We start from the raw sequence: 19,570 nt of genomic DNA on the forward strand, positions 1-19,570 counted from the left end.
TCTACAGCCCGAGAAATAATAACTAAGAAGAGATATCGTCTAAAATAATAAAAATGTATAAAAAAATAAAATTAAAAAAATTCCCAGTCCACAATCATCCACAACACGTTCTCTTAGATGTCCATGTTATGATACATGTTCACATTATTTATTGACTGTATCTAAAAAAGATAAAAAATATATTTTTATTTAAATGAAGATATGAAATAATCCTAAATGACTTGGTTTATATTATTGTATATACTAGGGCAGGGGTCACCAACGCGGTGCCCGCGGTCACCAGGTAGCCCGTAAGGACCAGATCAGTCGCCCGCTTGCCTGTTCTAAAAATAGCTCAAAGAGCAGCACTTACCAGTGAGCTGCCTCTATTTTTTAAATGTCATTTATTTACTAGCAAGCTGGTCTCGCTTTGCTCGACATTTTTAATTCTAAAAGAGACAAAACTCAAATAGAATTTGAAAATCCATGAAAATATTTTAAAGACTTGGTCTTCACTTGTTTAAATAAATTCATTTTTTTTTTTTTTACTTTGCTTCTTATTACTTTTAGAAATACAATTTTAGAGAAAAAATACAACCTTAAAAATGATTTTAGGATTTTTAAACAAATATACCTTTTTACCTTTTAAATTTCTTCCTCTTCTTTCCTGACAATTTAAATCAATGTTCAAGTAAATTTATTTATTTTTTATTGTAAAGAATAATAAATATTTTAGCTTCTGTTTTTTCGACAAAGAATATTTGTGAAATATTTCTTCAAACTTACTATGATTAAAATTCAAAAAAATTATTCTGGCAAATCTAGAAAATCTGTAGAATCAAATTTAAATCTTCTTTCAAAATATTTAGAATTTCTTTTAAAATTGTTGTTCTGGAAAATCTAGAAGAAATACTGATTTGTCTTTGTTAGAAATATAGCTTGGTCCAATTTGTTAAATATTCTAACAAAGTGCAGATTGGATTTGAACCAATTTAAAACATGTCATCAAAATTCTAAAATGTATCTTAATCAGGAAAAATTACTAATGATGTTCCATAAATTCTTTTTTTAATTTTTTCAAAAAGATTCAAATAAGCTAGTTTTTCTCTTCTTTTTGTCGGTTGAATTTTGAATTATAAAGAGTCGAAATTGAAGATACACTATGTTTCAAAATTTAATTTTAAATTTTTTCGTGTTTTCTCCTCTTTTAAACCGTTCAATTAAGTGTTTTTTTTCATCATTTATTCTCTACAAAAAACCTTCCGTAAAAGGAAAAAAAAATGTACGACGGAATGACAGACAGAAATACCCATTTTTTTATATATATAAATGTATTTATTTAGCTATTCTTGTTTAAATGACACTTACGTGTAACTTACAAATGACAATATATTTATTTATTTAAGTGTGTATCAAACTGGTAGCCCTTCGCATTAATCAGTACCCAAGAAGTAGTTTTTGGTTTCAAAAAGGTTGGTGACCCCTGTACTAGGGCATCAAATCAGTGTCAGTTGAGTCGGTCCATAGGTTGCCTGTAGGGATTTTTAATGTCCAGCAGATGTCAGTATTTAGTGACACAGTATCGACACAGTATCAATACAGTTTTGCAATGTGTCGAAACGCTTCATGACGCCTCATCAACCCATCACTAGTAAGCAGCAAGGTGAGGAGCTACAGAAGCTAGAGGAAACTACGGAAGCTTGACAGGATGGAGTCAAATAAAATAACAGTCAATCAACAAATATAAAGAACTCTTTTTAGATCAAATTCACACAAACACAATATTTTAATAACAAAATAAAAACATACCGAAATATGAATAAAGTGCATTTTTAACTCGGGGTGGAACCCATGAAAGCTTTAAGAGTAAACATATGCACAGGCTCACTATGTGCTGGTGAAATGATGACATCATGTAACACCAGTGAAAGAGATATGAGGTTTTAGAAATGCTTTTAATGATTGATCATGTAGGACCATATGTCAAATGTGTTTAGGTCCCAGCTCATGGAGGAGTGACGGGAAATGAACTAGCAGATAAATATGCAAAACAAGCGATAATGACAGGAAATATTACAGTTCATTGTCAAAATTAGTAAATCAGAAGTCATTATTTTGAAAGTTACTGACAAATATTTGGCATTAATGACGGTGCAGTCATAGGAAAAAATGGAAGATCATTTTTCACTATCAAGTTGGTTCAGGGTGCAGAAAGGAGGACACACAATCACTCCTTTGAGGCCAGGACATGATGGATTCAATTAAATAATGTTTTTAATTGGCAAGCACGAGACTGACAAATGTAACCATCTGCAAACAGTAGATCTTTGTTCATTTATATTGCACTGAATATGAAAGAGAAACACTGAATTAAGAAGACATGGGAGTAACATTTGGACTTAAAAAAAATGGATGGGATGGACATACTAAGTAAAATAGATCATAAAGGTTATAAAACATTGAATGTCTTGAAATAAAACAAGATCATCACTAATTTTGTCAGCTGTCATTACTTTTTATACATATATTTGTATGTATATACATGTAATGTATATATATATGTATGTATATAAATATATATGTATGTATGTGTATATGTATATAAATATATATGTATGTGTATGAATATATATATATGTTTGTATGTGTGTATATATATATTTATATATATGTGTGTGTATATATGTATGTATATAAATATATGTGTATGTTTATAAATATATATGTATATATATATATATAAGTTTGTATATATATATATACATATTTATTTGTGTGTGTATATATATATATATATATATATATATATATATATATATCTATATATATCAAATTACAATATGTATTTTGTAACAAATTCGAGCCTATAAGTCATTATTTACATCCGAGAGGTAGCGGTACTGCACTAATTGTTTGCAGCCGCTTAAACAACAAAGATCCAGGATGTATTAAAGTAAACATGGCGCTTCCGCTCGTGCCTTTATTTTGAAGGTTAAAACCAGAAGTAAATTTAACAATAAGATACGTCGTCTTGCAACTGTCATAACCGCCACACGCCAAAGCTCCACATTGATATATTCATATTTCACTCAATGTCGTATTTGTAGACATTTAATATCAACAAGTTACTGGAGTGAGCGAGCATGAAAGGAGGTTCAAGTAAAAACAACATGACGTCATCTTCGCGGTGTTCGTTGGACTAATCCGACCTCCAGGAGCTGGGCGGGCGGACACCCTTCACTCCACGGGCTTAGCCGGCTCGCTTTGCCGGACAGATTGTAGTTTGTCCCGTAGACGTCCGTCCCGTGCAGGTGTGTCCAGGCTGAGAGGACGTCGTCATGGATTTGACGCAGTTGGCGGTGGATGCTGGTCAGTTCATCAACCGGGCCGTCCAGGTGAGGAAAAGAAGAATAACCAGCATTTGTTTTTAGCAAGAGTGTATTCATTCGTCTATTGTATCTTTTTCTGCTACTATGTAGTACACGGAGGAGAGTCTTGGACAGGCCGATAAGACCGAGTTGAACTCCGGCCTGGAGGAGCTTCTTACCCGGGCGGACGCCACCAAGACTTGGACGGACAACATCGTCTCTCAAACGGAAGCCATGTTGCAGCCGAGCCTCGGTGAGTTAATATAGGAGGTCCTGGAAGGTAACTACAACATGTTGCAGCCGAGCCTAGGTGAGTTAATATAGGAGGTCCTGGAAGGTAACTATAACATGTTGCAGCCTAGCCTAGGTGAGTTTGTATAGGAGGTCCTGGAAGGTAACTACAACATGTTGCAGCCTAGCCTAGGTGAGTTTGTATAGGAGGTCCTGGAAGGTAACTACAACATGTTGCAGCCGAGCCTCGGTGAGTTAATATAGGAGGTCCTGGAAGGTAACTACAACATGTTGCAGCCTAGCCTAGGTGAGTTTGTATAGGAGGTCCTGGAAGGTAACTACAACATGTTGCAGCCTAGCCTAGGTGAGTTTGTATAGGAGGTCCTGGAAGGTAACTATAACATGTTGCAGCCTAGCCTAGGTGAGTTTGTATAGGAGGTCCTGGAAGGTAACTACAACATGTTGCAGCCTAGCCTAGGTGAGTTAATATAGGAGGTCCTGGAAGGTAACTATAACATGTTGCAGCCTAGCCTAGGTGAGTTTGTATAGGAGGTCCTGGAAGGTAACTACAACATGTTGCAGCCTAGCCTAGGTGAGTTTGTATAGGAGGTCCTGGAAGGTAACTACAACATGTTGCAGCCGAGCCTCGGTGAGTTAATATAGGAGGTCCTGGAAGGTAACTACAACATGTTGCAGCCTAGCCTAGGTGAGTTTGTATAGGAGGTCCTGGAAGGTAACTACAACATGTTGCAGCCGAGCCTCGGTGAGTTAATATAGGAGGTCCTGGAAGGTAACTACAACATGTTGCAGCCTAGCCTAGGTGAGTTTGTATAGGAGGTCCTGGAAGGTAACTACAACATGTTGCAGCCGAGCCTCGGTGAGTTAATATAGGAGGTCCTGGAAGGTAACTACAACATGTTGCAGCCTAGCCTAGGTGAGTTTGTATAGGAGGTCCTGGAAGGTAACTACAACATGTTGCAGCCTAGCCTAGGTGAGTTAATATAGGAGGTCCTGGAAGGTAACTACAACATGTTGCACAGCCTAGCCTAGGTGAGTTAATATAGGAGGTCCTGGAAGGTAACTGCAACATGTTGCAGCCTAGCCTAGGTGAGTTTGTATAGGAGGTCCTGGAAGGTAACTACAACATGTTGCAGCCTAGCCTAGGTGAGTTTGTATAGGAGGTCCTGGAAGGTAACTACAACATGTTGCAGCCTAGCCTAGGTGAGTTTGTATAGGAGGTCCTGGAAGGTAACTACAACATGTTGCAGCCTAGCCTAGGTGAGTTAATATAGGAGGTCCTGGAAGGTAACTACAACATGTTGCAGCCGAGCCTAGGTGAGTTTGTATAGGAGGTCCTGGAAGGTAACTACAACATGTTGCAGCCTAGCCTAGGTGAGTTAATATAGGAGGTCCTGGAAGGTAACTACAACATGTTGCAGCCTAGCCTAGGTGAGTTTGTATAGGAGGTCCTGGAAGGTAACTACAACATGTTGCAGCCTAGCCTAGGTGAGTTAATATAGGAGGTCCTGGAAGGTAACTACAACATGTTGCAGCCTAGCCTAGGTGAGTTAATATAGGAGGTCCTGGAAGGTAACTACAACATGTTGCAGCCTAGCCTAGGTGAGTTTGTATAGGAGGTCCTGGAAGGTAACTACAACATGTTGCAGCCGAGCCTAGGTGAGTTAATATAGGAGGTCCTGGAAGGTAACTACAACATGTTGCAGCCTAGCCTAGGTGAGTTTGTATAGGAGGTCCTGGAAGGTAACTACAACATGTTGCAGCCTAGCCTAGGTGAGTTAATATAGGAGGTCCTGGAAGGTAACTACAACATGTTGCAGCCTAGCCTAGGTGAGTTTGTATAGGAGGTCCTGGAAGGTAACTACAACATGTTGCAGCCTAGCCTAGGTGAGTTTGTAAAGGAGGTCCTGGGAGGTAACTACAACATGTTGCAGCCTAGCCTAGGTGAGTTTGTATAGGAGGTCCTGGGAGGTAACTACAACATGTTACAGCCTAACTTAGGTGAGTTAATATAGGAGGTCCTGGAAGGTAACTACAACATGTTGCAGCCCAGCCTAGGTGAGCTTGTACAGGAGGTCCTGAAAGGTAACTACAACATGTTGCAGCCCAGCCTAGGTGAGCTTGTACAGGAGGTCCTGAAAGGTAACTACAACATGTTGCAGCCCAGCCTAGGTGAGCTTGTATAGGAGGACCAGGAAGGTAACTACAACATGTTGCAGCCCAGCCTAGGTGAGCTTGTATAGGAGGACCTGTACACTTGTTTGTAGAGAAGGTCCTAGAAGAAAACTACAATGTGACATCATTTGGTACTGTACACTTGGTTGAAGACAAGGTCCTGGAAGGACACTACAAAGTGACTTCATTTGGTACTGTACACTTCTTTGTAGAGAAGGTCCTGGAAGGAAGCTACAATGTGACTTCATTTGGTACTGTACACTTGGTTGAAGAGAAGGTCCTGGAAGGACACTACAATGTAACTTAATTTGGTACTGTACACTTGTTTGTAGAGAAGGTCCTGGAAGGACACCACAATGTGACATCATTTGGTACTGTACACTTGTTTGTAGAGAAGGTCCAGGAAGGACGCTACAATGTAACTTAATTTGGTACTGTACACTTGTTTGTAGGTAAGGTCCTTGAAGGACACTACAATGTGACTTAATTTAGTACTGTACACTTGTTTGTATAGAATGTCCTGGAAGGTCACTACACCTCTTCAGTAGGTACTGTGCACATGTTTGTATAGCAGGTCCTGGAAGGACACTACAATGTGACTTCATTAATTACAGTACACTTGTTTGTAGAGAAGGTCCTGGAAGTGCACGACAATGTGACTTCATTTGGTACTGTGCACTTGTTTGTAGGGAAGGTCCTGGAAGGACACTACAATGTGACTTAATTTGTCACTGTACACTTGTTTGTGGAGAAGGTCCTGGAAGGACACTCCAATGTGACTTCATTAATTACAGTACGGTACACTTGTTCGAATAGCAGGTCCTGGAAGGTCACACCAACGCTGCTTTATTAGAAAGGCATTTTTAGGGCCATTATTCACCATTTGTTCAAAAGTGTACCTTACCTTATTAAACTGAGCATGCACTGTTTGTTTTAATCATACATTATGACTAACATAAATAAGCAGTTATGTTTTTATCATGCATTATATTATTAGTGTCTTGTTTTTATCATGCAGTATATTATTAGTGTCTTGTTTTTATCATGCAGTATATTATTAGTGTCTTGTTTTTATCATGAAGTATATTATTAGTGTCTTGTTTTTATCATGCAGTATATTATTAGTGTCTTGTTTTTATCATGCAGTATATTATTAGTGTCTTGTTTTTATCATGCAGTATATTATTAGTGTCTTGTTTTTATCATGCAGTATATTATTAGTGTATTGTTTTTATCATGCAGTATATTATTAGTGTCTTGTTTTTATCATGCAGTATATTATTAGTGTCTTGTTTTTATCATGCAGTATATTATTAGTGTCTTGTTTTTATCATGCAGTATATTATTAGTGTCTTGTTTTTATCATGCAGTATATTATTAGTGTCTTGTTTTTATCATGCAGTATATTATTAGTGTCTTGTTTTTGTCATGCAGTATATTATTAGTGTCTTGTTTTTATCATGCAGTATATTATTAGTGTCTTGTTTTTATCATGCAGTATATTATTAGTGTCTTGTTTTTATCATGCAGTATATTATTAGTGTCTTGCACTGAACAAAAAGAGCACGGTCGACCAATTAAAATTCCTTGCGTGTTAAACATACTTGGCCAATGACTAAGCAGATTTAATATTGTTGTGTTATGAGCAGCGGCACGTCTTGAAGAGCGACTATACGAACACCTGGACTGGCCCCGCCCCCTTCGCCCTCACGCTCATCAGGTCCTGGGAGAGCAAATGATTGAAGCTGGCTTTGAGATGGGCAACAACACCCCTTATGGTGCGTGCTGCATTATTGTATTGTGTATGAATATGTCATATGTATAATTTTGAAATATGAATATGATATATGCAGGCAGAGCGCTGCTCAGGTGTGGTGAGACCCAGAAGCAGTTTGGCGAGGCCCAAAGACATTTTGTCCAAAGTGCCAACATTCACTTTGTGACTCCTCTGCAACATTTTACTAACTGTGACTACAAAGTCATCCAGGTAAATAACACTTAAGTCATCCAGGTAAATAACACTTAAGTCATCCAGGTAAATAACACTTAAGTCATCCAGGTAAATAACACTTAAGTCATTCAAGTAAATAACACTTAAGTCATCCAGGTGAATAACACTTAAGTCATCCAGGTAAATAACACTTAAGTCATCCAGGTAAATAACACTTAAGTCATTCAGGTAAATAACACTTAAGTCATCCAGGTAAATAACACTTAAGTCATTCAAATAAATAACACTTAAGTCATCCAGGTGAATAACACTTAAGTCATCCAGGTAAATAACACTTAAGTCATCCAGGTGAATAACACTTAAGTCATCCAGGTAAATAACACTTAAGTCATCCAGGTGAATAACACTTAAGTCATCCAGGTAAATAACACTTAAGTCATCCAGGTAAATAACACTTAAGTCATCCAGGTGAATAACACTTAAGTCATCCAGGTAAATAACACTTAAGTCATCCAGGTGAATAACACTTAAGTCATCTAGGTAAATAACACTTAAGTCATTCAAGTAAATAACACTTAAGTCATCCAGGTGAATAACACTTAAGTCATCCAGGTAAATAACACTTAAGTCATCCAGGTAAATAACACTTAAGTCATTCAAGTAAATAACACTTAAGTCATCCAGGTGAATAACACTTAAGTCATCCAGGTAAATAACACTTAAGTCATCCAGGTGAATAACACTTAAGTCATCCAGGTGAATAACACTTAAGTCATCCAGGTAAATAACACTTAAGTCATCCAGGTGAATAACACTTAAGTCATCCAGGTAAATAACACTTAAGTCATCCAGGTAAATAACACTTAAGTCATCCAGGTGAATAACACTTAAGTCATCCAGGTAAATAACACTTAAGTCATCCAGGTGAATAACACTTAAGTCATCTAGGTAAATAACACTTAAGTCATTCAGGTGAATAACACTTAAGTCATCCAGGTAAATAACACTTAAGTCATCCAGGTAAATAACACTTAAGTCATCCAGGTGAATAACACTTAAGTCATCCAGGTGAATAACACTTAAGTCATCCAGGTGAATAACACTTAAGTCATCCAGGTAAATAACACTTAAGTCCTGCAGGTAAATAACACTTACGTCATTCAGGTAAATAACACTTAAGTCATCCAGGTAAATAACACTTAAGTCATCCAGGTAAATAACACTTAAGTCATCCAGGTAAATAACACTTAAGTCCTGCAGGTAAATAACACTTAAGTCCTGCAGGTAAATAAGACACAAGTCATCCAGGTAAATAACCCTTAAGTCGCCAAGGTAAATAAGACACAAGTCATCCAGGTAAATACAACTTAAGTCATCCAGGTATATAACACATCCAGGTAAATAACACTTAAGTCATCCAGGTAAATAACACTTAAGTCATCCAGGTAAATAACACTTAAGTCATCCAGGTAAATAACACTTAAGTCATCCAGGTAAATAACACTTAAGTCATCCAGGTAAATAACACTTAAGTCATTCAGGTAAATAACACTTAAGTCATCCAGGTAAATAACACTTAAGTCATTCAAGTAAATAACACTTAAGTCATCCAGGTGAATAACACTTAAGTCATCCAGGTAAATAACACTTAAGTCATCCAGGTGAATAACACTTAAGTCATCCAGGTGAATAACACTTAAGTCATCCAGGTAAATAACACTTAAGTCATCCAGGTGAATAACACTTAAGTCATCCAGGTAAATAACACTTAAGTCATCCAGGTAAATAACACTTAAGTCATCCAGGTGAATAACACTTAAGTCATCCAGGTAAATAACACTTAAGTCATCCAGGTGAATAACACTTAAGTCATCCAGGTAAATAACACTTAAGTCATCCAGGTAAATAACACTTAAGTCATCCAGGTGAATAACACTTAAGTCATCCAGGTAAATAACACTTAAGTCATCCAGGTAAATAACACTTAAGTCATCCAGGTAAATAACACTTAAGTCATCCAGGTGAATAACACTTAAGTCATCCAGGTGAATAACACTTAAGTCATCCAGGTAAATAACACTTAAGTCATCCAGGTGAATAACACTTAAGTCATCCAGGTGAATAACACTTAAGTCATCCAGGTGAATAACACTTAAGTCATCCAGGTAAATAACACTTAAGTCCTGCAGGTAAATAACACTTACGTCATTCAGGTAAATAACACTTAAGTCATCCAGGTAAATAACACTTAAGTCATCCAGGTAAATAACACTTAAGTCATCCAGGTAAATAACACTTAAGTCATCCAGGTAAATAACACTTAAGTCATCCAGGTAAATAACACTTAAGTCCTGCAGGTAAATAACACTTAAGTCCTGCAGGTAAATAAGACACAAGTCATCCAGGTAAATAACCCTTAAGTCGCCAAGGTAAATAAGACACAAGTCATCCAGGTAAATACAACTTAAGTCATCCAGGTATATAACACATCCAGGTAAATAACACTTAAGTCATCCAGGTAAATAACACTTAAGTCATCCAGGTAAATAACACTTAAGTCATCCAGGTAAATAACACTTAAGTCATCCAGGTAAATAACACTTAAGTCATTCAGGTAAATAACACTTAAGTCATTCAGGTAAATAACACTTAAGTCCTGCAGGTAAATAACACTTAAGTCATCCAGGTGAATAACACTTAAGTCATCCAGGTAAATAACACTTAAGTCATCCAGGTGAATAACACTTAAGTCATCCAGGTAAATAACACTTAAGTCATCCAGGTAAATAACACTTAAGTCATCCAGGTGAATAACACTTAAGTCATCCAGGTAAATAACACTTAAGTCATCCAGGTGAATAACACTTAAGTCATCTAGGTAAATAACACTTAAGTCATTCAAGTAAATAACACTTAAGTCATCCAGGTGAATAACACTTAAGTCATCCAGGTAAATAACACTTAAGTCATCCAGGTAAATAACACTTAAGTCATCCAGGTAAATAACACTTAAGTCATTCAAGTAAATAACACTTAAGTCATCCAGGTGAATAACACTTAAGTCATCCAGGTAAATAACACTTAAGTCATCCAGGTGAATAACACTTAAGTCATCCAGGTAAATAACACTTAAGTCATCCAGGTAAATAACACTTAAGTCATCCAGGTGAATAACACTTAAGTCATCTAGGTAAATAACACTTAAGTCATTCAGGTGAATAACACTTAAGTCATCCAGGTGAATAACACTTAAGTCATCCAGGTAAATAACACTTAAGTCCTGCAGGTAAATAACACTTAAGTCATTCAGGTAAATAACACTTAAGTCATCCAGGTAAATAACACTTAAGTCATCCAGGTAAATAACACTTAAGTCATCCAGGTAAATAACACTTAAGTCATCCAGGTAAATAACACTTAAGTCATCCAGGTAAATAACACTTAAGTCCTGCAGGTAAATAACACTTAAGTCCTGCAGGTAAATAAGACACAAGTCATCCAGGTAAATAACCCTTAAGTCGCCAAGGTAAATAAGACACAAGTCATCCAGGTAAATACAACTTAAGTCATCCAGGTAAATAACACTTAAGTCATCCAGGTAAATAACACTGAAGTCATCCAGGTAAATAACACTTAAGTCATCCAGGTAAATAACACTTAAGTCATCCAGGTGAATAACACTTAAGTCATCCAGGTAAATAACACTTAAGTCATCCAGGTAAATAACACTTAAGTCATCCAGGTAAATAACACTTAAGTCATCCAGGTAAATAACACACAAGTCATCCAGGTGAATAACACTTAAGTCATCCAGGTAAATAACACTTAAGTCCTGCAGGTAAATAACACTTAAGTCATTCAGGTAAATAACACTTAAGTCATCCAGGTAAATAACACTTAAGTCATCCAGGTAAATAACACTTAAGTCATCCAGGTAAATAACACTTAAGTCATCCAGGTAAATAACACTTAAGTCATCCAGGTAAATAACACTTAAGTCCTGCAGGTAAATAACACTTAAGTCCTGCAGGTAAATAAGACACAAGTCATCCAGGTAAATAACCCTTAAGTCGCCAAGGTAAATAAGACACAAGTCATCCAGGTAAATACAACTTAAGTCATCCAGGTATATAACACATCCAGGTAAATAACACTTAAGTCATCCAGGTAAATAACACTTAAGTCATCCAGGTAAATAACACTGAAGTCATCCAGGTAAATAACACTGCAGTCATTAAGGTAAATAACACTTAAGTCATTCAGGTAAATAACACTTAAGTCATCCAGGTAAATAACACTTAAGTCATCCAGGTAAATAAGACACAAGTCATCCAGGTAAATAAAACTTAAGTCATCCAGGTAAATAACACTTAAGTCATCCAGTTAAATAACACTTAAATCCTGCAGGTAAATAACACTTAAGTCATCCAGGTAAATAACACTTAAATCCTGCAGGTAAATAACACTTAAGTCATCCAGGTAAATAACACTTAAGTCATTCAGGTAAATAACACTTAAGTCATCCAGGTAAATAACACTTAAGTCATTCAGGTAAATAACACTTAAGTCATCCAGGTAAATAGCACTTAAGTCATCCAGGTAAATAACACTTAAGTCATCCAGGTAAATAACACTTAAGTCATCCAGGTAAATAACACTTAAGTCCTGCAGGTAAATAACACTTAAGTCATTCAGGTAAATAACACTTAAGTCATCCAGGTAAATAACACTTAAGTCATCCAGGTAAATAACACTTAAGTCATCCAGGTAAATAACACTTAAGTCATCCAGGTAAATAACACTTAAGTCCTGCAGGTAAATAACACTTAAGTCCTGCAGGTAAATAAGACACAAGTCATCCAGGTAAATAACCCTTAAGTCATCCAGGTAAATAACACTTAAGTCATCCAGGTAAATAACACTTAAGTCCTGCAGGTAAATAACACTTAAGTCCTGCAGGTAAATAAGACACAAGTCATCCAGGTAAATAACCCTTAAGTCGCCAAGGTAAATAAGACACAAGTCATCCAGGTAAATACAACTTAAGTCATCCAGGTATATAACACATCCAGGTAAATAACACTTAAGTCATCCAGGTAAATAACACTTAAGTCATCCAGGTAAATAACACTGAAGTCATCCAGGTAAATAACACTGCAGTCATTAAGGTAAATAACACTTAAGCCATCCAGGTAAATAAGACACAAGTCATCCAGGTAAATAAAACTTAAGTCATCCAGGTAAATAACACTTAAGTCATCCAGTTAAATAACACTTAAATCCTGCAGGTAAATAACACTTAAGTCATCCAGGTAAATAACACTTAAATCCTGCAGGTAAATAACACTTAAGTCATCCAGGTAAATAACACTTAAGTCATCCAGGTAAATAACACTTAAGTCATTCAGGTAAATAACACTTAAGTCATCCAGGTAAATAACACTTAAGTCATCCAGGTAAATAACACTTAAGTCATCCAGGTAAATAACACTTAAGTCATCCAGGTAAATAACACTTAAGTCCTGCAGGTAAATAACACTTAAGTCATCCAGGTAAATAACACTTAAGTCATCCAGGTAAATAACACTGCAGTCATTAAGGTAAATAACACTGTAGTCATCCAGGTAAATAAGACACAAGTCATCCAGGTAAATAAGACACAAGTCATCCAGGTAAATAACACTTAAGTCCTGCAGGTAAATAACGCTTAAGTCATCCAGGTAAATAACACTTAAGTCATCCAGGTAAATAACACTTAAGTCATCCAGGTAAATAACACTTAAGTCCTGCAGGTAAATAACACTTAAGTCATCCAGGTAAATAACACTTAAGTCATCCAGGTAAATAACACTGAAGTCACTAAGGTAAATAACACTTAAGTCATTCAGGTAAATAACGTGTGTGTGTGTGTGTGTGTGTGTGTGTGTGTGTGTGTGTGTGTGTGTGTGTGTGTGTGTGTGTGTGTGTGTGTGTGTGTGTGTGTGTGTGTGTGTGTGTGTGTGTGTCCTTAGGAGGCGCGCAGGATGCTGCTCAACAAGCGCTTGGACTTGGACATCGCCAAGAGTAGACTTAGGAGATCTCACCTGGCTCAACAGGAGTCCACTGTGAGGCTTTTTTCTTCTTGTAACAAACTATTGACACTTGTTGTTGTAACAAACTATTGACACTTGTTGTTGTAACAAGGGTCAGAAAAAGACTATATTTAGTAAAAGTTGTTGACATTTAGTTGACTGTGTGTCATGTGTGTGTAGAGACTCAACAACACCCGGCAGGACGACTACATGTCCTTCATGTTCAGCTGTGTGCGTGTTGGCTGGCTGAAGGTGAGTGAGAGACTCCAGAAGAAAACCTTGAAATGATGACTTCTCATCTTCTGTGTCTCTCGTCCAATCAGATGTGGGCTCAGGAAGTCTCTCAGGTGAGCTCTTAATGTTTGATTTGTCTCAAAGCAGATGACAACTAATACACAATAAATGTTTGTAGGCGGAGATGCAGCTGAGGATATGTCAGTCCTCCTTTGATCGTCACTCAGATGTGACACGACAACTTGTGGGAGAGTTACACAACACACATGTAGGTAGAAACACACACATATAGTCATATTGTGGGAGAGTTACACAACACACATGTAGGTAGAAACACACACATATAGTAATATTGTGGGAGAGTTACACAACACACATGTAGGTAGAAACACACACATATAGAAATATTGTGGGAGAGTTACATAAAACACATGTAGGTAGAAACACACACATAGTAATATTGTGGGAGAGTGTTGGGTCGGACCAGTTCTTCCTCCCAGGGAATCTAAGTTACTGGTCAATCCCAAGTTCTTTCGATGACATATATGCTGAGTAAGAAGGACCATCAAGACAGAATTGGAATATTTTCAAGTTTTACTAAAGCTTTAGGAAATCATCTTAACCAATACATTCATATCGGCTACTCTAGTTGATGTGACATTCAAACGGAAAAGCCAACTTCTTGCACACAAAGAAAACCCCCATCTCTCCCCCTCGCAACACTGATAAGGAAGATTTGGGGGTTTGGTTTCACATTCCTGATGGTTGAAGACACTAAACAGACAATCTGAAGACAAAGAGAGACTGGTGGAATATACAAAGGAAAAGTACTAGGTACTCTAAACATGGCTATGAATAGAGAAATAACTTATACATGCATCCTCCACAATAGTTACACAACACACATGTAGGTAGAAACACACACATATAGTCATATTGTGGGAGAGTTACACAACACACATGTAGGTAGAAACACACGCATATAGTAATATTGTGGGAGAGTTACACAACACACATGTAGGTAGAAACACACACATATAGTAATATTGTGGGAGAGTTACACAACACACATGTAGGTAGAAACACACACATATAGTAATATTGTGGGAGAGTTACACAACACACATGTAGGCAGAATCACACACATATAAAAATATTGTGGGAGAGTTACATAAAACACATGTAGGTAGAAACACACACATAGTAATATTGTGGGAGAGTGTTGCGTCGGACCAGTTCTTCCTCCCAGGGAATCTAAGTTACTGGTCAATCCCAAGTTCTTTCGATGACATATATGCTGAGTAAGAAGGACCATCAAGACAGAATTGGAATATTTTCAAGTTTTACTAAAGTTTTAGGAGATCATCTTAACCAATACATTCATATTGGCTACTCTAGTTGATCTGACATTCAAAAGGAAAAGCCAACTTATTGCACACAAAGAAAACCCCCATCTTCCCCCCTCGCAACACTGATAAGGAAGATTTGGGGGTTTGGTTTTACATTCCTGATGGTTTAAGACACTAAACAGACAATCTGAAGACAAAGAGAGACTGGTAGAATATACAAAGGAAAAGTACTAGATCCTCTAAACATGGCTATGAATAGAGAAATAACTCGTATATGCATCCTCCACAATAGTTACACAACACACATGTAGGTAGAAACACACACATTTAGTCATATTGTGGGAGAGTTACACAACACACATGTAGGTAGAAACACACACATATAGTAATATTGTGGGAGAGTTACACAACACACATGTAGGTCGAAACACACGCATATAGTCATATTGTGGGAGAGTTACACAACACACATGTAGGTAGAAACACACACATATAGAAATATTGTGGGAGAGTTACATAAAACACATGTAGGTAGAAACACACACATAGTAGTATTGCGGGAGAGTGTTGGGTTGGACCAGTTCTTCCTCCCAGGGAATCTAAGTTACTGGTCAATCCCAAGTTCTTTCGATGACATATATGCTGAGTAAGAAGGACCATCAAGACAGAATTGGAATATTTTCAAGTTTTACTAAAGCTTTAGGAGATCATCTTAACCAATACATTCATATCGGCTACTCTAGTTGATATGACATTCAAACGGAAAAGCCAACTTCTTGCACACAAAGAAAACCCCCATCTCCCCCCCTCGCAACACTGATAAGGAAGATTTGGGGGTTTGGTTTCACATTCCTGATGGTTTAAGACACTAGACAGACAATCTGAAGACAAAGAGAGACTGGTAGAATATACAAAGGAAAAGTACTAGATACTCTAAACATGGCTATGAATAGAGAAATAACTCATATATGCATCCTCCACAATAGTTACACAACACACATGTAGGTAGAAACACACACATATAGTCATATTGTGGGAGAGTTACACAACACACATGTAGGTAGAAACACACACATATAGTCATATTGTGGGAGAGTTACACAACACACATGTAGGTCGAAACACACGCATATAGTAATATTGTGGGAGAGTTACACAACACACATGTAGGTCGAAACACACGCATATAGTAATATTGTGGGAGAGTTACACAACACACATGTTGGTAGAAACACACACATATAGTAATATTGTGGGAGTTACACAACACACATGTAGGTAGGAACACACACATATAGTCATATTGTGGGAGAGTGTTGGGTTGGACCAGTTCTTCTTCCCAGGGAATCTAAGTTACTGGTCAATCCCAAGTTCTTTCGATGACATATATGCTGAGTAAGAAGGACCATCAAGACAGAATTGGAATATTTTCAAGTTTTACTAAAGCTTTAGGAGATCATCTTAACCAATACATTCATATCGGCTACTCTAGTTGATGTGACATTCAAACGGAAAAGCCAACTTCTTGCACACAAAGAAAACCACATGTAGGTAGAAACACACGCATATAGTAATATTGTGGGAGAGTTACACAACACACATGTAGGTAGAAACACACGCATATAGTAATATTGTGGGAGAGTTACACAACACACATGTAGGTAGAAACACACGCATATAGTAATATTGTGGGAGAGTTACACAACACACATGTAGGTAGAAACACACGCATATAGTAATATTGTGGGAGAGTTACACAACACACATGTAGGTAGAAACACACACATATAGAAATATTGTGGGAGAGTTACATAAAACACATGTAGGTAGAAACACACACATAGTAATATTGTGGAAGAGTGTTGGGTCGGACCAGTTCTTCCTCCCAGGGAATCTAAGTTACTGGTCAATCCCAAATTCTTTCGATGACATATATGCTGAGTAAGAAGGACCATCAAGACAGAATTGGAATATTTTCAAGTTTTACTAAAGCTTTAGGAGATCATCTTAACCAATACATTCATATCGGCTACTCGAGTTGATGTGACATTCAAACGGAAAAGCCAACTTCTTGCACACAAAGAAAACCACATGTAGGTAGAAACACACGCATATAGTAATATTGTGGGAGAGTTACACAGCACACATGTAGGTAGGGACACACACAAATATGATAATTGTGTAATAAGAATGTGATGTTGATGTGTGTGTTCAGAACAAACACATGCAGAGTCTGATGGACTTTGTGGATGCTCAGACGTGTTTCTACGCACACTGCAAGCAACACGCCTTGGAGCTGAGGAAACACCTGGCCAGGTGCATACACACTTTCATCATCAATATCACCACTATGTGTATATATATAAATATATATATATGTATGTATATGTAAGATCATCATCATATATCTATATATCTCCTTCTCAACATGTGTACCTTCAGCATCCCAGCAGTGTTGTGCTCCAGCAGGTGGCAGTCATCAATAACCAACGAACTTATCAATACAAATGATCAGCAAAGGGCGTCCATCTTGGTTCCACACCTTCCAGGTTTGGAGCGAGACTCTTGGACATTAGAAGTTGGTGCTGAGGAGACAAGTAAGAGTCCGCCTGCATCGCCTCAGCAAAGTAGCAAAGGTGAAAGCAGGAAAGATGAGGCTGAGTGTGGGATAGTGGAGAGTGTTGATGGTTGTCAGGATGTGATGGCAGCCAAGATAGTGAAGAGTGTTGATGGTTGTCAGGATGTGACACAGACTGATGGCAGCCAAGAAGAGAAGACAGACTAACCATGAATAATACATGATGGGAGGGACCTGTCTACTTCCTGGGAGGAGTGTCACTGTACAACTGTGCAATTGTCAACAAAGAAAACATGCAAGAGCAGACTTCATCACCAACACAACATTCATATCAACAATAATACATTTGAAGTTCTGCTCGTAAGGCTCGTTAAATGTTTTGTAAATGTACCATCTATATGTATAAATATACAGTATATATGCACATACATATAAAAAACCCTGAAGAGCAGAGAAACCTGCGAAACAGGCTTGTAGGGATGAAATAGCCTCTTGTGTTTTTTCCTGACCTAATGTATATTTACATGTATATGTATGTGTATATATATATACTATATATATGCTTATGTATGTGTATATATATATATACTATATATATTTGTATATATATACTGTATATGTATATATAAGTATTTACTGTATGTGTGTGTATATATATATATATATATACTGTCTATACATATTTGTAGATATACATCCATGTGTATATTTAAGTATATATATATATATAGCTATACATCCATGTGTACATATGTGTACATACATACTGTTGCATTTTGGACCAGTTGTTCCTCCCAGGGAATTCAAGTCACAATTCGCTCCCAAGCTCTTTACGACACTTAAAGCTGAGTTGAAAAACCACCAGAGACAGAATAGGTATTTTGTTGTATATTTTCAAAGCTTTGCAAATATACTTTTTGAGACCAGTCTAACCATAGAACATTCTATTGCGCCGCCAAAAATGGTCTGTCTTCCCGCTCCCAAAAACCCCTCTCTCCCCCCCCCACCAGTCATGTCTCTCTTAGCCAAAACAAAATGCTTATTTTCGCTCTCTCTAACATTCCTCACTTCAAGGTTAAGCACACACAGTTTACTTGCAGACAAAGCAGCAAGAGAAGAAATGGAAAACACCAGCTGTTTTCAAATATGACTATGAAATAAAAGAAGTACAACTTAAATTCGGATATATGTAAATATCTGCCTCCGATATATATATATATATATATATATATATATATATATATATATATATATATAGCTATACATCCATGTGTACATATGTGTACATACATACATACATGTAAATATATATATATTAATGTGTGTATATATATATATATATATATATATATATATACACACATACATATATGTCTGTATGTGTGTATATATATACACACACATACATATGTCTGTATGTGTGTATATGTAAATGTATACATACATATATGTATTTATGTGTGTATACATGTGTCTATATGTACAGTATGTATGTAAGTCATAAGTACAGTGATGACTACAGTCATAAAATTCATAAGTACAGTCATAACTGCAAATGTTTAATTCTATCATTTCAATCTTTGAATTGAACAAATTGACTTCATTGTAGCGTCCAG

General features: G+C 36.8%; 1 protein-coding gene across 1 annotated transcript; it reads left to right on the forward strand.

Annotated features, from left to right (window-relative positions):
- The first annotated feature begins 3,225 nt into the window (after positions 1-3,225).
- LOC133571933 (endophilin-B1-like) lies at positions 3,226-18,518 on the forward strand. The gene is made up of 10 exons (XM_061924474.1): positions 3,226-3,374; positions 3,459-3,600; positions 7,421-7,549; positions 7,625-7,758; positions 13,734-13,826; positions 13,974-14,045; positions 14,117-14,140; positions 14,206-14,295; positions 17,592-17,692; positions 17,819-18,518. Exons 1-10 carry the CDS (start codon positions 3,318-3,320, stop codon positions 18,159-18,161), a joined length of 1,185 nt encoding a protein of 394 aa, XP_061780458.1. The 5' UTR covers positions 3,226-3,317; the 3' UTR covers positions 18,162-18,518.
- The last annotated feature ends 1,052 nt before the right edge of the window (positions 18,519-19,570 follow it).

The sequence above is a fragment of the Nerophis lumbriciformis genome, linkage group LG29, assembly GCF_033978685.3.
Source record: "Nerophis lumbriciformis linkage group LG29, RoL_Nlum_v2.1, whole genome shotgun sequence".
Taxonomy (NCBI): Eukaryota; Metazoa; Chordata; class Actinopteri; order Syngnathiformes; family Syngnathidae; genus Nerophis; species Nerophis lumbriciformis.